Source organism: Zootoca vivipara, chromosome 1, assembly GCF_963506605.1.
Source record: "Zootoca vivipara chromosome 1, rZooViv1.1, whole genome shotgun sequence".
Lineage (NCBI taxonomy): Eukaryota > Metazoa > Chordata > Lepidosauria > Squamata > Lacertidae > Zootoca > Zootoca vivipara.
Window position 1 is genome coordinate 21,416,895 of NC_083276.1, and position 16,996 is coordinate 21,433,890.

The following is a 16,996-nucleotide window of genomic DNA, read 5'->3' on the forward strand; positions in this document are numbered from 1 at the left end:
ATTTTTATTCCAAAAGGAGTCAGCTTTTATGCATACAATTGCTTCGTGCTGCGCAATATTAACATCTAAAATAATCACACACACCCCTCCCCTGCTCACTGAAAACATGAGATGGGTTGTCTTGCCTATCTGCCACTTCACACTTCTGCTAGAAATTTGGCCAATGGGAAGTTACAGCAGCTGCTCAGGAACAGAGCATAATGGTTGCCTTGGGTGGCTAGACCCCAGCACACCAACAGTCCCACTTGCAACCATCACCACAAATACACAAATTTTGGCTACAAGTCTACCTGGAGAACTACCATATTTCCTAACCACCAAAGAGCCGCTTCCTGGCTATTGATGGGCTAAGCTTATGTAGTGTTCTGGAAAGCAGCCTGACTTGAGAAGAGTAACTGGGGATATGGCTTAATTAATGGCACAGTAATTACATCAAAGCACTGTACTTTATTTGACATGAGCTACGAGACAGCTCAGCTGGAGGCGAGAATAAATGGCATGATAATTTGCCTTTGGGGTCTTGTGGGTATCAGTGCAATTAGTCACGCCACTGCCAAACCATATTTCCTTAGGAATAAGCAGCCAAATTACATGCTGGTTTACAACCTTTTATAACCTTGCTCAATCCAAGAGACTGCTGTGTGCTGTGAACCAGGAAGGATAAGCCCCTCTCCTCCTCCCTAGAACAAAGGAGGGGGTTTTCATTCAGGAGCAGATTAACACACACTTACGGATGGCTGCAATGGCTGAAGGGGTTCCTCAAGCTGGCCTTGCTTATAGAATGATATAATCAAAGGAACCCCTGCCTGAGGTTGCGATTCTTGTTAAAAATTACTATGGGGTAGAATTCAGTGCAGGGCTAAGTGGGGTAGGTGTACACAGAATGAAGTCTGCGATGGACATGCTTGAGTGACAGCTGTTATCAGTGAAAAAAAACATTTGGATTGATTCCACCATTCAGTCATACCACTGGCTTTTTCTGGCCAGGAAGGAGTTGCTGCTGTTGTAGTTTTGTTGCTTTTTTCTCAAAAGTGGCTCAAAGCAACTTACAGAAACAAAAGAAAAGAAAAACAAGCATAATGACAAAAGTAAAACAAACCCAAACCCTAAAATGTTGATCAGTAACATGTACAAAAAAGCAGATGTCACAAATATACCTTACCCTCCAGATTAAGGTCCAAAGGCACAAATGATTAAAAATGCTTTTGCCTGGCACATAAAGCAGTTAATAATGGTGCCAGGTGTGCCTCCCTGGGGAAACATTCCACAAATGGGGAGCCACCACTGAGAAGGTCTGTTCTTATGCCATCACCCTCTGCACCTCCGTTAGAGGGAGAATATGGAGAAGGGCCTCAGATGTCAAACACGGGGCCCAGGTTGTTCATACGGGGAGAGGTGATCCTTGAGTTATTGGTAGTCCTGAGATGCACAATACTTTACAGGTCAAAATCAGCAATTTGAACTGAAGCTGGAAACTAATTTGTATCCAATGCAGTTGTGCCAGGGTTGGTGTTGTATGTTCAGAGCATCTTGCCCTAGTCAGCAAATGCGCCATTGAAATTTGCACCAACTTTGAACCATCTTCAAAGGCAGCCTTGTGTTTAATGCCAAGGCTGGAGCATCCTGTTATTTGTGTTGTGTAGCAGCACCCCTGAAGCACTGAAAGCAGCTTCCAATGAGATCTCACAATATCCTGTGTGTTCTGTGAGATCTCATGAGATTTTGGCAAGATCTCACCGGAAATGAGTGCCACTACTAGCACCACTTCTCTGGGCTTCTGCCGCTTGACCAGTGGGCTAGACCTGTTTTAACGCACTGCAGTAATCTAAAGAGCTGAGCCTTGTTGAGCAACAAGGTCTTTCTGAGCTCTGTTGTGTCTCTGTATTATTGTTGCTCTTCAGCTCCAGGTCTTGGCTAGTTTCCTGTTTCCTGATTTGTCCCCCAAGACCTGACTTGCTCTTTGGTCCCCACTCCTGGCTTGCCCTTTGGTCCTGCTTGGCTAATTAGTTCTTCTAGCCACTGACTTGTCTCATGATTCTCAGCTTGTGACTCACCTCCAGCTGCCGTTCACAGCCATCCCTAACAGTGGGAAATGAGGCAACTATGGCTCCTCCTACTCATGCCTTACTACTTATTTCCCCCCTGAGGAATGAGTGGGGTGGTCCCTGAGAATCTCTGCAAAGGAGGTGATATTTGCAAATAAGGTGATATTTATTTTCAGTTCCCTGTTGCCTGTGTCACCACCCTATAGCTCATACCTATGACAAACTTAGTTGGTCTCTAAGGTGCTACTGGAAGGATTTTTTTATTTTGTTTTGACTGTGTCAGACCAACCCTGTTCCCTGTTTCTGATGGAAACAAAAAGCTCAATGCAGACTGTGAAAAGCCCCTGAAGTACACAGAGGGGAGGGAAGTGGGTTCTCGTCAATGCAATTCAAAAGCTACACTCTATAGAGCAGCTTTTGCCAACCTGGTGCCATCCAAATCGTTTGAACTAAAACTCCCATCAGCTGCAGCATGCTGAGAGAGAGAGAGAGAGAGAGAGAGAGAGAGAGAGAGAGAGAGAGAGAGAGAGAGAGAGAGAGAGAGAGAGAGAGTTGTGTAAAGAGGTGTTTGGAAAAGAAAAGAAAGCCAAATTTTATTCTATCTTTTTTCTGGTATTACTGTATTAATGTCACAATATCAAATGCTTGCATTTCTTTCCTAGATCTTATTTCTGAAAATGCATCTTGATTTGAAACGGGGATGCTATTATGAGGTCAGCATACCGTGAAGAAAATAATACTTTTAGAGGTGAGATTTTGCAGCATCTGTTTAAAGCCAAGCCACGGTTGGTGGCTGTTCAGTGATTGCCAATCTGTGTGCCTCTGAGATGGCAAAAGGCATCAGCTGTCACATGCAACTCATGTAAGAAAAAGAAGGACAGATTAACCTTCAGACTGAAAACTGAATTTCAGCAGGAAGAAATGGCATAATTGTTTGGCACTTTTTTTTTGCATGTATAAAGTGCAAACAGATTGAAAGCAGGGTAGTGTATATCTGCCCTGACACCAGGAATCATCATTAATGCACAATAAAAAGGACATCCAGAGTGGCCCTCATTTATGTTTGGTACTATGCATCATGAATATAGGAAGCTGTCTTATTCCAGGTGAGACTACTATACTGTGATCTCTTCTGATTGGCAATAGCTCTCCCCTGTCTCAGGAAGAGGGCTTTCTCATGACCTGGTACAACATGGAGATGCCAAGAATCAGATCTGGGACCTTCTGCATGCAGTTCGTGTGTTTTGCTGCTGGGCCTGAAGACAGGCAGTCAGGTCATGTATCTGCAGCAGTAACCAGAGGAAGAATGACAGCTGGGAGGAACACAGAATAAATGCCATGGTGCACCTGTAACTGCAAAACCGGATGCCTTCATCTGCCCCAGCTGCAACAAAACATCTCTCTCCTATATCAGTCACTACAGTCACAGCAGGTGCTATAACTCTACAACAGCCTGACTTCGCCCCCGAAGAAGCACTCTTCCATTGTCTCCTGAGACAGGTGGATGCCAACAACTGCTGGAGGGTTTTTGAAAAAGGACTTTCCATTGCGCATTATTACAAAGGGATTTTACTATGTTGCTTGTCCCTAAGCAGAATGGGATGTGCGACTCGTCCTTCTCCTCCTAACTCAACCTTCACGAACCTGGTGCCCTCCAAAAGTTTTGTACCACAACTCCCATCAGCCCCAGCCAGGAAAGCTGTTCTGAAGTGTGTGAGATGTGTTTCTACCTCCAAGGCCTGAAGCAGATGTAAACATTAAATAAGGGTCCAGACATCGGGAGAGGGCCACAGGATCACATTTTCCACCTCCCACGTACATCTTTCTCTGGTTTCCCTCCAAAACTTGGAGCTAACACTACTCCCATTGACTTAAAGGAGCTGAAAGCAGAAGTTTCCAAACCCCTGGTCCATGGACCGTAGGCTTCTTTAGGTGTTCTGCAGTGTGCCTATGGATTTGTGATTTGAGCTGCCACATCCATCACATTGAATGTGCATGTTTATTTATTTTTTAAAAATTATTGCTTCTTCTATTTCTTTTGTATTAGATTTTTTCCTGTTATGATTTGAATTCTAGAGAATTACAATAACTATGGTTGGCATCCATCTGTCTCGGGAGACAATGCACCTTTGGGGGTGAAGCCAAGCTGTCAGAAGGTTTCAGCTCCTGCTGTGGCTATAGAAGCCGATGCGGGACAGACATGTTTTGTTGCAGCTGGGGCAGATGAAGGCATCTACAACAGGCAGAAAAAAAATCATTACATGGTCTGCCAAGACCCTCAGCAATTTTCAAATGGTTCATGGTGTGTGGGGAGGAGGTGTGTGTCTTTGGGAACCACTGGCTTAAGGCATGCTGGGTCATAGAATTATAGAGTTGGAAGGGACCACAAGGGTCATCTAAGTCTAACCCCCTGCAAAGCAGGAATTTTTTGTTCAACATGGGGCTCGATCCCACGAACCTGAAATTAAGAGTCTCACGCTCTACCAACTGAGCTGTCATGTCACCTATTTGAAGTAATTGCAAACTGCTACTTCAAGGGGTTAGGGACCCAGGTGGCACTGTGGGTTAAATCACAGAGTCTAGGGCTTGCTGATCAGAAGGTCGGCAGTTCGGATCCCTGCAACGGGGTGAGCTCCCATTGTTCGGTCCCAGCTCCTGCCCACCTAGCAGTTCGAAAGCACATCAAAGTGCAAGTAGATAAATAGGGACCGCTCCGGCGGGAAGGTAAACGACGTTCGCCAGAAGCAGCTTTGTCATGCTGGCCACATGACCCGGAAGCTGTCTGTGGACAAACGCCGGCTCCCTCGGCCTATAGAGCGAGATGAGCGCCGCAACCCCAGAGTCGGACACAACAGGACCTGATGGTCAGGGGCCCCTTTACCTTTACCTTTTACTTCAAGGGGTTGCCTCCTCCCTTCCTTTTCATAGCTCTTTGCCTTTTTATTAGTGTTTCCAAATCATCATAGGCTGCCTGAAGCAAAGAGAATTCTATATATTTGAACACACTCTTGTAAAGCATTGCTCACATTGGACGCATGTTTTTGGACAACTGCCTGAGTATTATCCCTTGTGACAATGAGCGATCAGCACTTCATTAAACAGCGTTAAATACTGCTTCTCACTAAGTACAGGCAGCACGAGAGAATGAGTAAACCAGGTGGGTGAGAAGGGTCCTCCCACCACCATCAGATGTAGCGCAAAAGGAGAAATCCACACATATAAGTTCCTCTCCAGGCAAAGTAGGTGAGTGTCCCATAGGAGAAGTGCGTGGAGCAAACTGCAGTTTACTACTTGCGAGGCTCTATAAACTGTACTTGCAGCACATTGCTACTATATGAGCAGTTTCTAGGCAATTTGTTTAGCAATGACCCATCCCCAGGCAACTTCCCATCTGTTAAGTCAATGCAATGTGGTGAGCAGTTTCTGTTTTCCTTTAGAGAGGGCTTTGGAAGAGTCATCTCCAAAGAATGTGTCCCTCGCACTCAAGGAAAACAGAAACTGCTCACCACATTGCACTGACTTAACAGATGGGAAATTGTTTGGATTTATTGCCAAACTGGTGGTGCTTGAGGCTGGGCCAGGTCCCAGATTCTAAGTTAGCCAAATGGGTGTGGTTGTGTGATGCTGCTGAAAACAGCACAATGCTTATCCCTGGCAAGAGAGGGGAGTGGTGGCCTTGAGATTGGGCCGTATTTAAGGGAAGAGCACACAGTTAATTCACTGTGTCAGAGTCTCTAACATATCAGGTAGCCAGAACTACCGGTAGCTGCCCAGAGTGGCTGCGGCAACCCAGTCAGATGGGTGGGGCACAAATATATTATTATTATTATTATTTGGCAAGGAGATGTTTCAGCACCCTCCTGCCTATGGACCAGAAACTCAAAAAGTTTGCTTTTCATCTCCTTTACTGCTCTGCCTGCAAATACTTCTAATAGGGCAGACGAGCTCCCAGTTACTCTGAGCTAAAGTGAGAGGCTCTCTCTTGGGTCTGTGCCCTTGGCAGAGGCCAACTTGGCCAATCCCTAGTACACCCCTGTTCTTATAAGCTGTTAAGTCTAGATGACGGCTAGGAAGCCTGAGGTCCCAGGGGCCAAATATCAGCACCGGATTTAGGGCAGTGTGCAGGCAGTACCTCTGCAAAGGGCACTGAGCTGAGGGGGTGGGAAAATGAGAAGCTTCATAACTGAGAAGATCCATTTGTGGGGTGCCAAATGTTGGCCTAGTGCAGGGTTACATATTACAGAAGATTACCTGCAAATATGACCCTCCAAGCCTTTCTATCTGGCTGTCTGAACTCACCCCAGATAGCACACACACCCTCTCCAGCCTACCCTCCTCACTGGTCCTTCTTTGGTACCTGCCTGGAATCTGTCATTGAATTCTGATAATGCCTCTTGCCTGCCAGGATCGAGGCAAGTGGGTGTGTGTAGAAACCAGCCAACTGTACAAAGGTTAAAATTTGCATTAGGGTGTTGTTGCCATTGACTCACTTTTGTATCTGGCTCCACCCACCATTAGTATTCCTTGGAAGGTTTCCCAGAATGGAATGTGGCCCTCAGGTGTAAGAAGCTACCTTACTCTGCATTAGATTCTTTTTCCGAGTCCACCCCAGGACCCACTACTTCCCAGCCTGCGTTTGTCCTGGCAAGCAGGTTGCTCCAGATTCCTGACCACCCAGATTTTGCCCTATCTCTGCTAAGAGATACACTAAAGCTGCCAATCAGAGCTGAAGATGGTATGACAAAGGGAGCCTGGAGCCTGGTGTGCACACTCATCCCACTATTGTCTCCCCTTACAGTTTTTTTGTAGTTCTTTCGGAACCCAGGGAAGGTCTTTGATCATAGGTGACCATGGAACAAAATGAACCAGGCAGCTGCCACCTTCAGCTTTCTGCAAATGCGTCTTATCGACTCAAAGGATGAGTGCAAACACTGAAGCAATACATCATTACTTATCATGCCTCCAAATTAACACAAGGAGCTTGCAGTCTGTACAGAAGCTGGACAAAGGAAGTGTGCTTGCGGCTGTGGCAGCAGTGGCTGATGAACGCTGTATGCTAGTTACCTAGAATTCAGGCCAGACACTGTGTTGGACCACAACAGCTTCCCTTCCTCTCATGTCAGTTATGTATAAACCACATGCAATGGAAACAAGCTAGCAAAATGTGCTTGGTTTGAAACGCCTTTGTACTTGACTGGCCTGGTTTCATCTTGCTTGCAACAAGAGTGAATCTATTATCTCTCATATTATAAATGGCAATATGTTCCAATCAGACAAATTCATGGCGGATAAGGTTGTCAGAGGGCGCTGATCATGATGGAGGCAGTGTTCCTCTGAATACCTGTTGCTGTAAATCAGAGGTGGGGAGAGAGCTATCACGCTCAGGTCTGGCTTGTGTGTCTCTGGTTTCGTTGAACTGGTCATGTTGTGTGGATACCTGATTATCGTCTTCCAAAGCAACTACTGTACTCTATTCCGAACTTTAAAATGGTAAGCATAATGCTGGTGGTCAACAAAAGAGGTTCAAAGACTTTCTCAAGGCAAATCTAAAAAAAAGTAGTATAAACACCAAAAACTGGGAAACACTGGTCTGCAAGTGCTCCAATTAGAGAACAGCCTTTACCAAAGGTGTCATGGGATTTGAAGACACTTGAACTCAGAACGCAAGGGAGAAATGTGCTAAGAGGAAGGTACGCTCGGCATATCCACACCGTGATCAACTCCCGCCTGGGAACCAATGTCCCCACTGTGGAAGGACATGTGGATCCAGAATTGGCCTCCACAGTCACTAACGGACTCATTGTTAAAACCGTGTTTATGGAAGACAATCTTACTTGACTATGAGTGATCACCAAGGAAGGAGGAGGAGGAGGAGGAGGAGGAGGAGGAGGAGGAGGAGGAGGAGGAGGAGGAGGAGGAGGAGGAGGAGGAGGAGGTCATTGTGAGAACAAGATGCTGGGCTAGATAGGCCACCGGTTTGTTCCAGCAGGGCTCGTTTTACATTATTATGTTGAATTCACGCACAAGACCTTTGGCTGAACCAAGATTTATTGAACTAGAATCCTTGATCTTAACATGGATGTAACATGTCATGGAAAAATGGGACACTGCCAACTCAGATCACTGGCTATGAAGTAGCTAAGTAACTGATTGACAGTGGCTTTTAGAGGACATCTGAAGGCAGCCCTGTTTAGGGAAGCTTTTAATATTTAAGAAATTAGTGTATTTTAATATTTCTGTTGGAAGCTGCCCGGAGTGGCGGGGGAAACCCAGCCAGATGGGCGGGGTATAAATATATTATTATTATTATTATTATTATTATTATTATTATTATTAATCAGATTTTAGACAGGAGTCTTTTGCCAGCCTATCAGGTGATGCCAGGAATCAAACCTCAGACATTCTGCATACAATGTATGTGCTCTACCGTTGTGTTACAAACCCATCGTTTGAAACCAGGCTTTAGCTGAGAAAGGGGAACCAGTTTTCCATGCTGATGCTCTGATGTCATTCTTCCAAGGTTGGTGCTTACCAAACTATGCCCCGTGGTGAAAGTGAGTTGCTCATCATGCAGTCTTGAGAGTGTTGGATCTAGACCAGGCATCCCCAAACTTCGGCCCTCCAGATATTTTGGACTACAATTCCCATCTTCCCCGACCACTGGTCCTGTTAGCTAGGGATCATGGGAGTTGTAGGCCAAAACATCTGGAGGGCCGCAGTTTGGGGATGCCTGATCTAGACCAAGGACACCCTGCTTCTTTTGACTTGAGCATCATCCTTTCACAGCTTTGCACGCAGAAGGTCCCAGGTTCAATCCCTGGCATCTCCGTGTAGGGCTGGGAGGGACTCCCTTGCCTGCAACCATGGAGAGCTGCTGCATGCCAGTGTAGACAATACTGAGCTAGACAGGCAATTGGGGTTGACTTTCTATGTTCCTATATAAAATCATAGCAACTATTTCTTTTATGCAAATCTGACTCTCTTCTTTTTTTTTAGAGATGCATCAATGGCCAACTCTACCGGGCTGAGAGATGTGGAAAAAGTTCCCTGTGCATTTTTCGTGCCATGTTATGTTACATTAGACAAACATGTTTGGCAGAATTCCCGAAGCTAGCTTTGTTTCTGTCAGCATTAATATATTCCCAACACTGCATGTACAGTCCGGGAAGTAAAATAAAATAAAATCGCTCCAGACTGAGACAAAAACGTTTGATTTGCTAACATGTGGCTTCTTTCCAGATGCAACAAGCCAAAGAACAAACTGCAAATTGTCCCTCAGGGTCTGGAACATTAACAGTGGTGAATCTGGTGCATAGCCTCAAACATGCAGTGTGGGCTTAATTGGAAATAATTGAAAATGGATTTTTTCCCTACACTGTACATACTCTTCCCACTGTCATTTCTGGTGAAATCTGCAGTGCCTGAAGCATGACAAGAAAGACCAGTGGGCAGAGATGAGACAGTGGAATTAATTTGCACACCCAGGTAAAAATGTATCATACCACCTGCCTACCCTATGATGAAACCATTGTCTGTGTCCAGCAGTTATGTGTAAACATCACATGTATGTGGGTAAATTGTGTGTGTGTGTGTGTGTGTGTGTGAGAGAGAGAGAGAGAGAGAGAGAGAGAGAGAGAGAGAGAGAGAAAGAGAGAGAGAGAGAGAGAGAGAGAGATGTGTGCTGCACACTTTACACTAAGGTTGCTTAATGTCATTGAAATAAATGAGACTCGTTCAATCTTTGTGCAGGATTACAGGCTATGTCATTATTGGTATACAAACATACTTAGCATCACAGAATTGTAGAGCTGGAAGGTACCCCAAGGGTCATTTAGTCCAACTCCCTGCAATGCAGGAATAGTCCCAGCCCTTTCTGGAGAAGCTGAGGATTGAATCTGGGACCTTCTGCATACAAGGAAGATTCTCCACCACTAAGACTTGGGGCACTTCCAGACAACCAATTTATTGATCATTCTTCCTGATTTATCTGCAGGGAGATTAGACGAGGTTGGCCATTTAATGTGCATTTGTTCCAGTTTGTTTGAGGGAGGTTTCTGCTGCATCAGAGCAAGTGTTATCCACCCTTCCCAGTGGATTTCCCCACCACTTTCCTTAACGCAAAAAGTCTGATCTTTGGGGAAGAGGGACTGTTGTGCAAGACCTCCCAATTTGATATAACTGTGCAACCTGAAGTTGCTGATACGTTATTGAATCCCACCTGGAGATAGTGACAGTTTGGAAGCCACCAAAGTCTCATTTACTTCTGAGTAAACATACTTGGGATGGTGCTGCGTATGGTATAAGCATTATCCCTTTGCATTAAAAAAAGGTGGTGGTGGGGTAACAATTTTACCTGCATTGATAACATTGCTACAGTTATTGGGTTGTCGCCAATGTTAGTCGTACTCAGAGTAGAACCATTGAAAAGAACAGACATTACTTACTTAGGTTTAATAAGTTTACTGGGTCTATTCTGACTCTCAGTTAGTTGAATACAACTTACCATAAAATGCTGCCACGACAAATGTTCTTTGTACACAATAACATATTAAGCTGTGTAGATACCATATGTTCAAAGCCCTCACACCCCAAGAATCCTGGGGACTGTGGTTTGTTAAGGGTGCTGGGGAATTTTAGCTCTGCGGTGGGTAAACTACAGTTCCCATGATTCAAAGGGTTGCTTTTAATGTATGGTGTGTACACTGCCCTACTGTGAATTCATTCTTTGCCATTCAATTTCCAAGAGCAGGCCTTGGAGCTATATTTTCTCCCTTTCTTGCCCTCTCCCTCGTGCAAGCTGGGCTGACATTCCCGGAGAAGGGGAACCAAGAAATTTCATAAGCGAAAGACTCTTGCTCATTGCAAGAATATATTGTCTGTTGCAAGAATCTCACCTTTTGTGTTCTGCGTTGCTAAGTGAAGCCAGGAAGTGCAGTTTATCCTGATATCTCAAGCATAAGAATTTGTTTCCGTTCTTTCTCTGTCAGCACAGGCTTTCCCCCTGTGAGCTTAGCCATGCTATATCTGGATATTTCCCCTTTGCAGGGGAAATATCAACCCAGGGTGTGTACAACAGATAAGAGATCCTTGTAATGGCTGGCATAACATGTTTTTCCATATGGTTAACCAAGATTTTGAACAGTGACATCATCTTCCCCTGATTGTCATGAGTAGGAAAAAGGAACAACTTTTAGGTTCACTGTCAGGGGGTTGGACAGGAATAAATGCAGACAGGGTACAGGGTACAGGGTAGGCTTTTCCACTTGTTACACTGAACACAGGTAGGCGCTTGCCTGTAAAAATATTTGTGTGAAAACGTATACACTTGTTGATTTGTACAGCTCAACTACAGTATTGTTATACAGGAGAACAGGCTCTACACTCATTTAATGCAATGTGTGAATCTGCCTTACATGACACCCCAAAGCCACCTTTGTTCACAAGCAGTGTCTCCTCATTTAATAACTCTTATTGCAATAAACCGAGCATCCTAGCCCCATTGAAGCAAACCATATAAATTAAATGCTTTCAGACTGTACAGTATTTCATGGGGTCATGTAATAATCATGGCCTGGTCACAAAATCACAAGTCAAGATCCCTAAAAACAAACAAACAAAACCAAGGTTGGCTTTCAAAATTATGATTATAAAAAAAGAAATCTATTTTGAGACTCACATTTTCCCTTTTTTCTCCAGAACACATGTTTCCTTACTCACTCCAGTTCTGCACGCTATAACTGTGGTTACTGAGCTGTTTGTGCATCTGATTCTCCCCAAGTATCCAAACGCCATGTGGATCACAGATTGCTATGATTACAAACACATCTATATGTAGTGGGAAAAGCTGGCATATGGAAGCATCCTGAGTTACTTATTGGAGGGGTATAAGTAGTTTCTTGAAGGGATGTATGATCAGCCCAGCCACCCACCTCCTCCAATAATCCCTCACACATCTTGTTTCCCAATAAGCCAACTGTCCTAGGCTTTGGAGGAAAATTGTCAACACACAGCATGAAATTGGCTAGTAAGCCCATTTGCTGCACGTACCTCCTGCTTGAAGCAGGAACCGGCCTGCCTGTGATGCAGGGTGAAGTGCCTGCCTCGGGTGGCAGAAGTGTAAGAGGCGATGTTCCACTCACCCCACCACTTCTGCCACTGAGAGAGAGGCATTCTGGCGCATGGTGTTGCTGCTCATCTTTCCTGCTCCGGGCAAAGCAGCCAAATGAGCAGGAACACTTGGAAGAGCACCTCGGCTCCCACCAAGATCTGCAAGAACCAGGGTGTGGCGACAGAAGTGGAGTGTGATTAATGGGGCCAGGAGGCAGCAATTCCCGTGCAAAATGGGAAAGGCCACCTCTGCTTACAGGTATATGCACGGCAGCCTTCCTCAAGCAAGGGCACTCTAGATGTTTTCGCCTGCAACTCACATCATCTCTGATGATTGGCACTGATGGGTTCTGTAGTCCCCAACTGGAGGGCGCCAGTATTATAGGCAGGACCAAAGTGGGGCAGGGAGCAAGTGTCTCCCTCAATCAATGAGTTTGCCCCTGCCACTTGCCTCCCCATTTCTGAACTCCTATCGTTTGCATATGCAGTTATTTTTCTTTTGTTATTGATAGAGTTTTATTAAGAATTTTCATAATATAACAAAAAAACACTAATCTACACACAAAAGGGAGGGAGGGAGACGAATACAAATATCTTAACTTTTATCCCATACAGAAAAAGGTGCAACACACCCAGCTCTCACCTGGGAGCACCCCTTTCTTCCCCCAGCCTCTTTCCCTGGGAGATCTCCCCTTCCCTGCTTCTCACACAGAGTCCTTCACCCACTGTCAATCACCTTCATCTGCATGCAATTCTCTCTTTAACCCATATGCTGTTATTTCTCTCTCTTGCCCACCTAGAAATGTACATTGCCTCTTCTCTGCCTCTCCACTTTTTTATGCGGCACCGTTCAGTAGATGTCTCCGTGATTATGAGAACTGGGTTTTTATTCTTAACTCATTCAGGATATTGAAAAATCCCTGGATCTCTGCCTTTTAAAACATACACAGACAGTGGCTTCCTGTGCTGTTGGCTTGGCAGAATCATACTATGTGGGAAGGATTCCAGGTAAAGGCCTTTCCTGCTGGGGCACCTCTTACAAGGAGCGCAAAAAAACAAGCTGCACAACAACACTGCTTATGTGCCAGTACAGCAAAACCCTATGGAGGTAAACTCAGCTGCGCCAGCCCTAGAAACCCCAGAATGAAGCAAAGGGAGTTACCCAAAATGTACTGTACTGGGAAGGTAAAAGGTTACCCATGATTTTAAGGGCACTCACAGCAGGTTCTTCACCCATGGTGTGAGCATGGCCTTCCAAGTTGTCCTAGATACATGCATGTCCAGCCTCAGCTTTGCCCATGCTGTAATGTATCCAGCAGGCTTTCCTCCTTAATGTGGCACTTGTATGTTTATTTGCGCGTGCATATATATTCATGATTCATCTAGCGAAAACAACTCACATACATTTTTAAAGGAGTTGCACAAACTGCTCTGGAGGGGACTGGATGTGTTGAGTGGGTGATACTAACCAATAGGTAACTGCTTTCTCCCCCATTCAAACGGAGCATGTCCCCCACACACATAACATGTTCCAGGAGATCAAAATCTATGTTTGCATGCAGAGTAGCAACTCTTACATTGTTATATCTGCCTATATTTCCTGGACCACAAACTGAAAGAGAAACTTTCTCTGTCTCTCAGCATCATGCTGTATCGAATTGTTCTTTAGGGTTGGCAGTTTGTTTTGTTCCTACCATTAGGCAGAGTGAGGCATCTGCTTCAGGTAGCAGCTGCTGAAGGGTGGATAGCAGTCGTGAGGTGTTGGTGTGTGTTGTGTGGTCTACCCTGGCAGTGGCATCACCAGGGGGAAAAATCCAGGGTGGGCACAGAAGGGGCCAAGCATATTTATACATTGGCTCCCAGTACGTTTCCGAGCACAATTCAAAGTGTTGGTGTTTACCTTTCAAGCCCTAAACGGCCTCGGTCCAGTATACCTGAAGGAGCGTCTCTACCCCCATCGTTCTGCCCAGACACTGAGGTCCAGCGCCGAGGGTCTTCTGGCAGTTCCCTTGCTACGAGAAGCCAAGTTACAGGGAACCAGGCAGAGGGCCTTCTCGGTAGTGGCACCCACCCTGTGGAATGCCCTCCCACCAGAGGTCAAAGAGAACAACAATTACCAGACCTTTAGAAGGCATCTCAAGGCAGCCCTGTTTAGGGAAGCTTTTAATGTTTGATTTCTGTAATTTAATGTTTTGTTGGAAGCCGCCCAGAGTGGCTGGGGGAACCCGGCCAGATGGGTGGGGTATAAATAATAAATTGTTATTATTATTATTATTATTATAGGTGAGTGAGAGACAAAAAATAACAGCATGTGTTAATGGACAGGAGTTCGGAAATGTGGGTGGGCAAGTGGGGGGTAGTAAGCTCCTTGTTTTGAGGCGCTTGCCCCTATAGGTGCCCCCATATGCCCTCCTCCTACAGGTGCAGAAAAAGATGCTCTCCTGTTGCCAATGTAGAAGGAAGGTTCAATCGCCAGCCCAGTCAGGCTTTGAACATAGAATAGGAGGGGGCACCATAATGTCCCTCTTAGGCAGCAGAATGTCTGGCAGCCTGGCATGCAGAAACAGGTGAGGCTTATATTGTACCAAGGAGCTAACATGATGGACAAAACGTCACCTGTTTTAATCTGCGTGTTCTGAGATGCTGAAAAAGGCACAGCAGCAGAGCAAGCCAAAAAGAAAAAAGAAAGCACCCTCCCCCCTTTGCATTTCAGCCACATCTGTGTGACACAGCTGGGGGGGGGGAAATCGAAGCCTGTTGCCCCTCAGGATTCATGGAAAAGATTTGCCATGTTTCCAGATACACACGGCAGGCAGCATGGAAACAGCTCGTTCCCCCCTCCCCTCCCCTCTCCTCCTCAAGAGTATTTTCATTTCCTTCTCTCACCTCCCCCCCCCCAAAAAAACACCCCGTGCAAAAAGAAAAGAAAAGAAAAGCTCCTGTTGTTTTAAAGAGGCAATTATGAGCATTCACGCAAGGGAAAAGGCTGCGAATTATCGTTATTGTGGTGGCACAGCTGATAGCTTCCAGTGCAGCCTGCAAGCGGATTTAAGGGAGGGAAGGAGTTTCTTCTCCAAGACGTCTGTTTTACTTCGGGGGGGGGGGGGGGAGTACCGTCGCTAAAAGTTTCAGGACTCACCCAGCTGCCCGGTTTCCCAGCGATGTTGTCATCCTCCCAGCAAAGCTCGCGGAGGTGCTTCTCGCTTCAGAACCGTTTGAGGTCTCCCTTGTGAATAAAGTTATACCTTGGCATTTCCTCACAAAAAAACGTCCACGCCCTTCTCCTTCTCCCCCACCCCCGCTCTGCAAAAAACATGAATTTAAAATAATAATATATATATATACATATGCAAATGATGGTGGATTCAACACGAAGGAAAGCCGAGCTTTCAGCACAGTAGTTCCAAAACACTGGCGGCTCCGAAATGAGAATCCCCTTCCAAGTTGTGTGTCTGCATTGAGCTACTTTTCTACTTCCTGTATTTGTGTGAACAGGGGCTCTCAGGAAGAGGCTGTCCTTGGTGGTCAATGGTGTTTTATTTCTTCTTCCTTTTTTTCTTTTTTTCCTTTTCTACAAACCCATTTTTAGTCATGAACTTTAGCTCAGAGAGTTAGGAAGCCGGGCCTGCGCTCTCGCTCCTCACCGCTGGCTTCGTACCTGGCTCGCCTCTGAGTGGAAGGGACACAGTTTCCTCAGCCCTGCAGGTACATCTGGAGGAGAGGCAGCGGCAAAGAGGGCCGTGAACTCTGCGAAGCATTTTATGCGGCAGTACAGTGTCCATCTGCAAATTCCTGAGGCATGTGTATTTGTGTTTTGAGTGAGTAACTGGAAGCAGATGGAGTCTGGAAAAACCTTCGCGCTGTTTACATAGGACGTGCGAGAATGGAGGGCCTGAGAAGCCAGGGAGAGGCGCAACTTTCTGACAACGCTGCAGTAATAGGTCCTTCTGGGCTTGCTACTCTATGAATTAGTGCCCTAATGTATATATATTCGTTGCCAGTTAAAAATCACAGAGTACACCTGCTCTCTACCTGTGGTAGGGTACATGGCTTATGCATGGCCAGAAAAAAAGAGGGCAAGTAGGAGAGCTCAGTTGGTGGAGCATGAGGCTCTTAATCTCAGGGTGGTGGGTTTGAGCAAAAATCCTGCATTTCAGGGGGTTGGACTAGATGATCCACAGGGTCCCTTCCAACTCTACAATTCTGAGTCCATGATAGATTTGAAGAATGCTTACATATGCTAATTTACATGTATAGATTAACCCCAATGAATAGTGGTAATGCTTTAAAATCCTTTAGAAAGAAAGATACATCACATCGGAGAAGACTATGGCCAGGTCTGTCTGCTCTCTCCGTGTTAACTGCAAGTGAGCAACTTGAAGGCCACTGAATCTCTCTCTCTCCTGAGGGTTCTTTAAACTAAAATTTAAATTGCCCTTCAAAAAGCCTGGGGTCACGTGAGCATTAATATTATTGCGAACCAAACACATTTGAACCCCAGAAGGGTCTTCTTTAGTTGTAAATATCCCACTTGGCTTTTATCGCAATTGGCTGGTCATACCAGCTGAGATTCTGGTACAATTATATCCTAGCATGCTTCAAATGATAACACTTTGAACATTTGACTGATTGTGAAGAAAATAAAGTTGTATGTTTCCATTTATACATATTGCATATTAATTTACAGATTCATGCACTCACACCAAATTTTGCATTTTAGTTCGTCATCTGCAATTTGTATTGCTTTGCTTTTCATATCCTTGGTAGGAAGGTAGACAATAATTGTGCGGCTGAAACAAAGACGAAACAGTGATTGTTCTAACCCAGATACAATTAAGGCCATT

General features: G+C 45.3%; 1 protein-coding gene across 3 annotated transcripts in view; it reads right to left on the reverse strand.

Moving 5' to 3' along the window:
• The window catches only part of RIN3 (Ras and Rab interactor 3), a 74,044-nt gene extending 58,221 nt beyond the window's left edge, over positions 1 to 15,823 (reverse strand). For 2 of the 3 annotated variants that reach the window (XM_035107165.2, XM_060272229.1), the window contains exons 1-2: positions 15,498 to 15,823; positions 15,292 to 15,378 (exon numbers count right to left, since the gene is read on the reverse strand). In XM_035107165.2, coding sequence (XP_034963056.1) covers positions 15,292 to 15,378; positions 15,498 to 15,499 — 89 coding nt within the window. In that variant the 5' untranslated portion in view covers positions 15,500 to 15,823. The other variant, XM_035107173.2, reaches the window with a different exon arrangement.
• Positions 15,824 to 16,996: the final 1,173 nt, after the last annotated feature.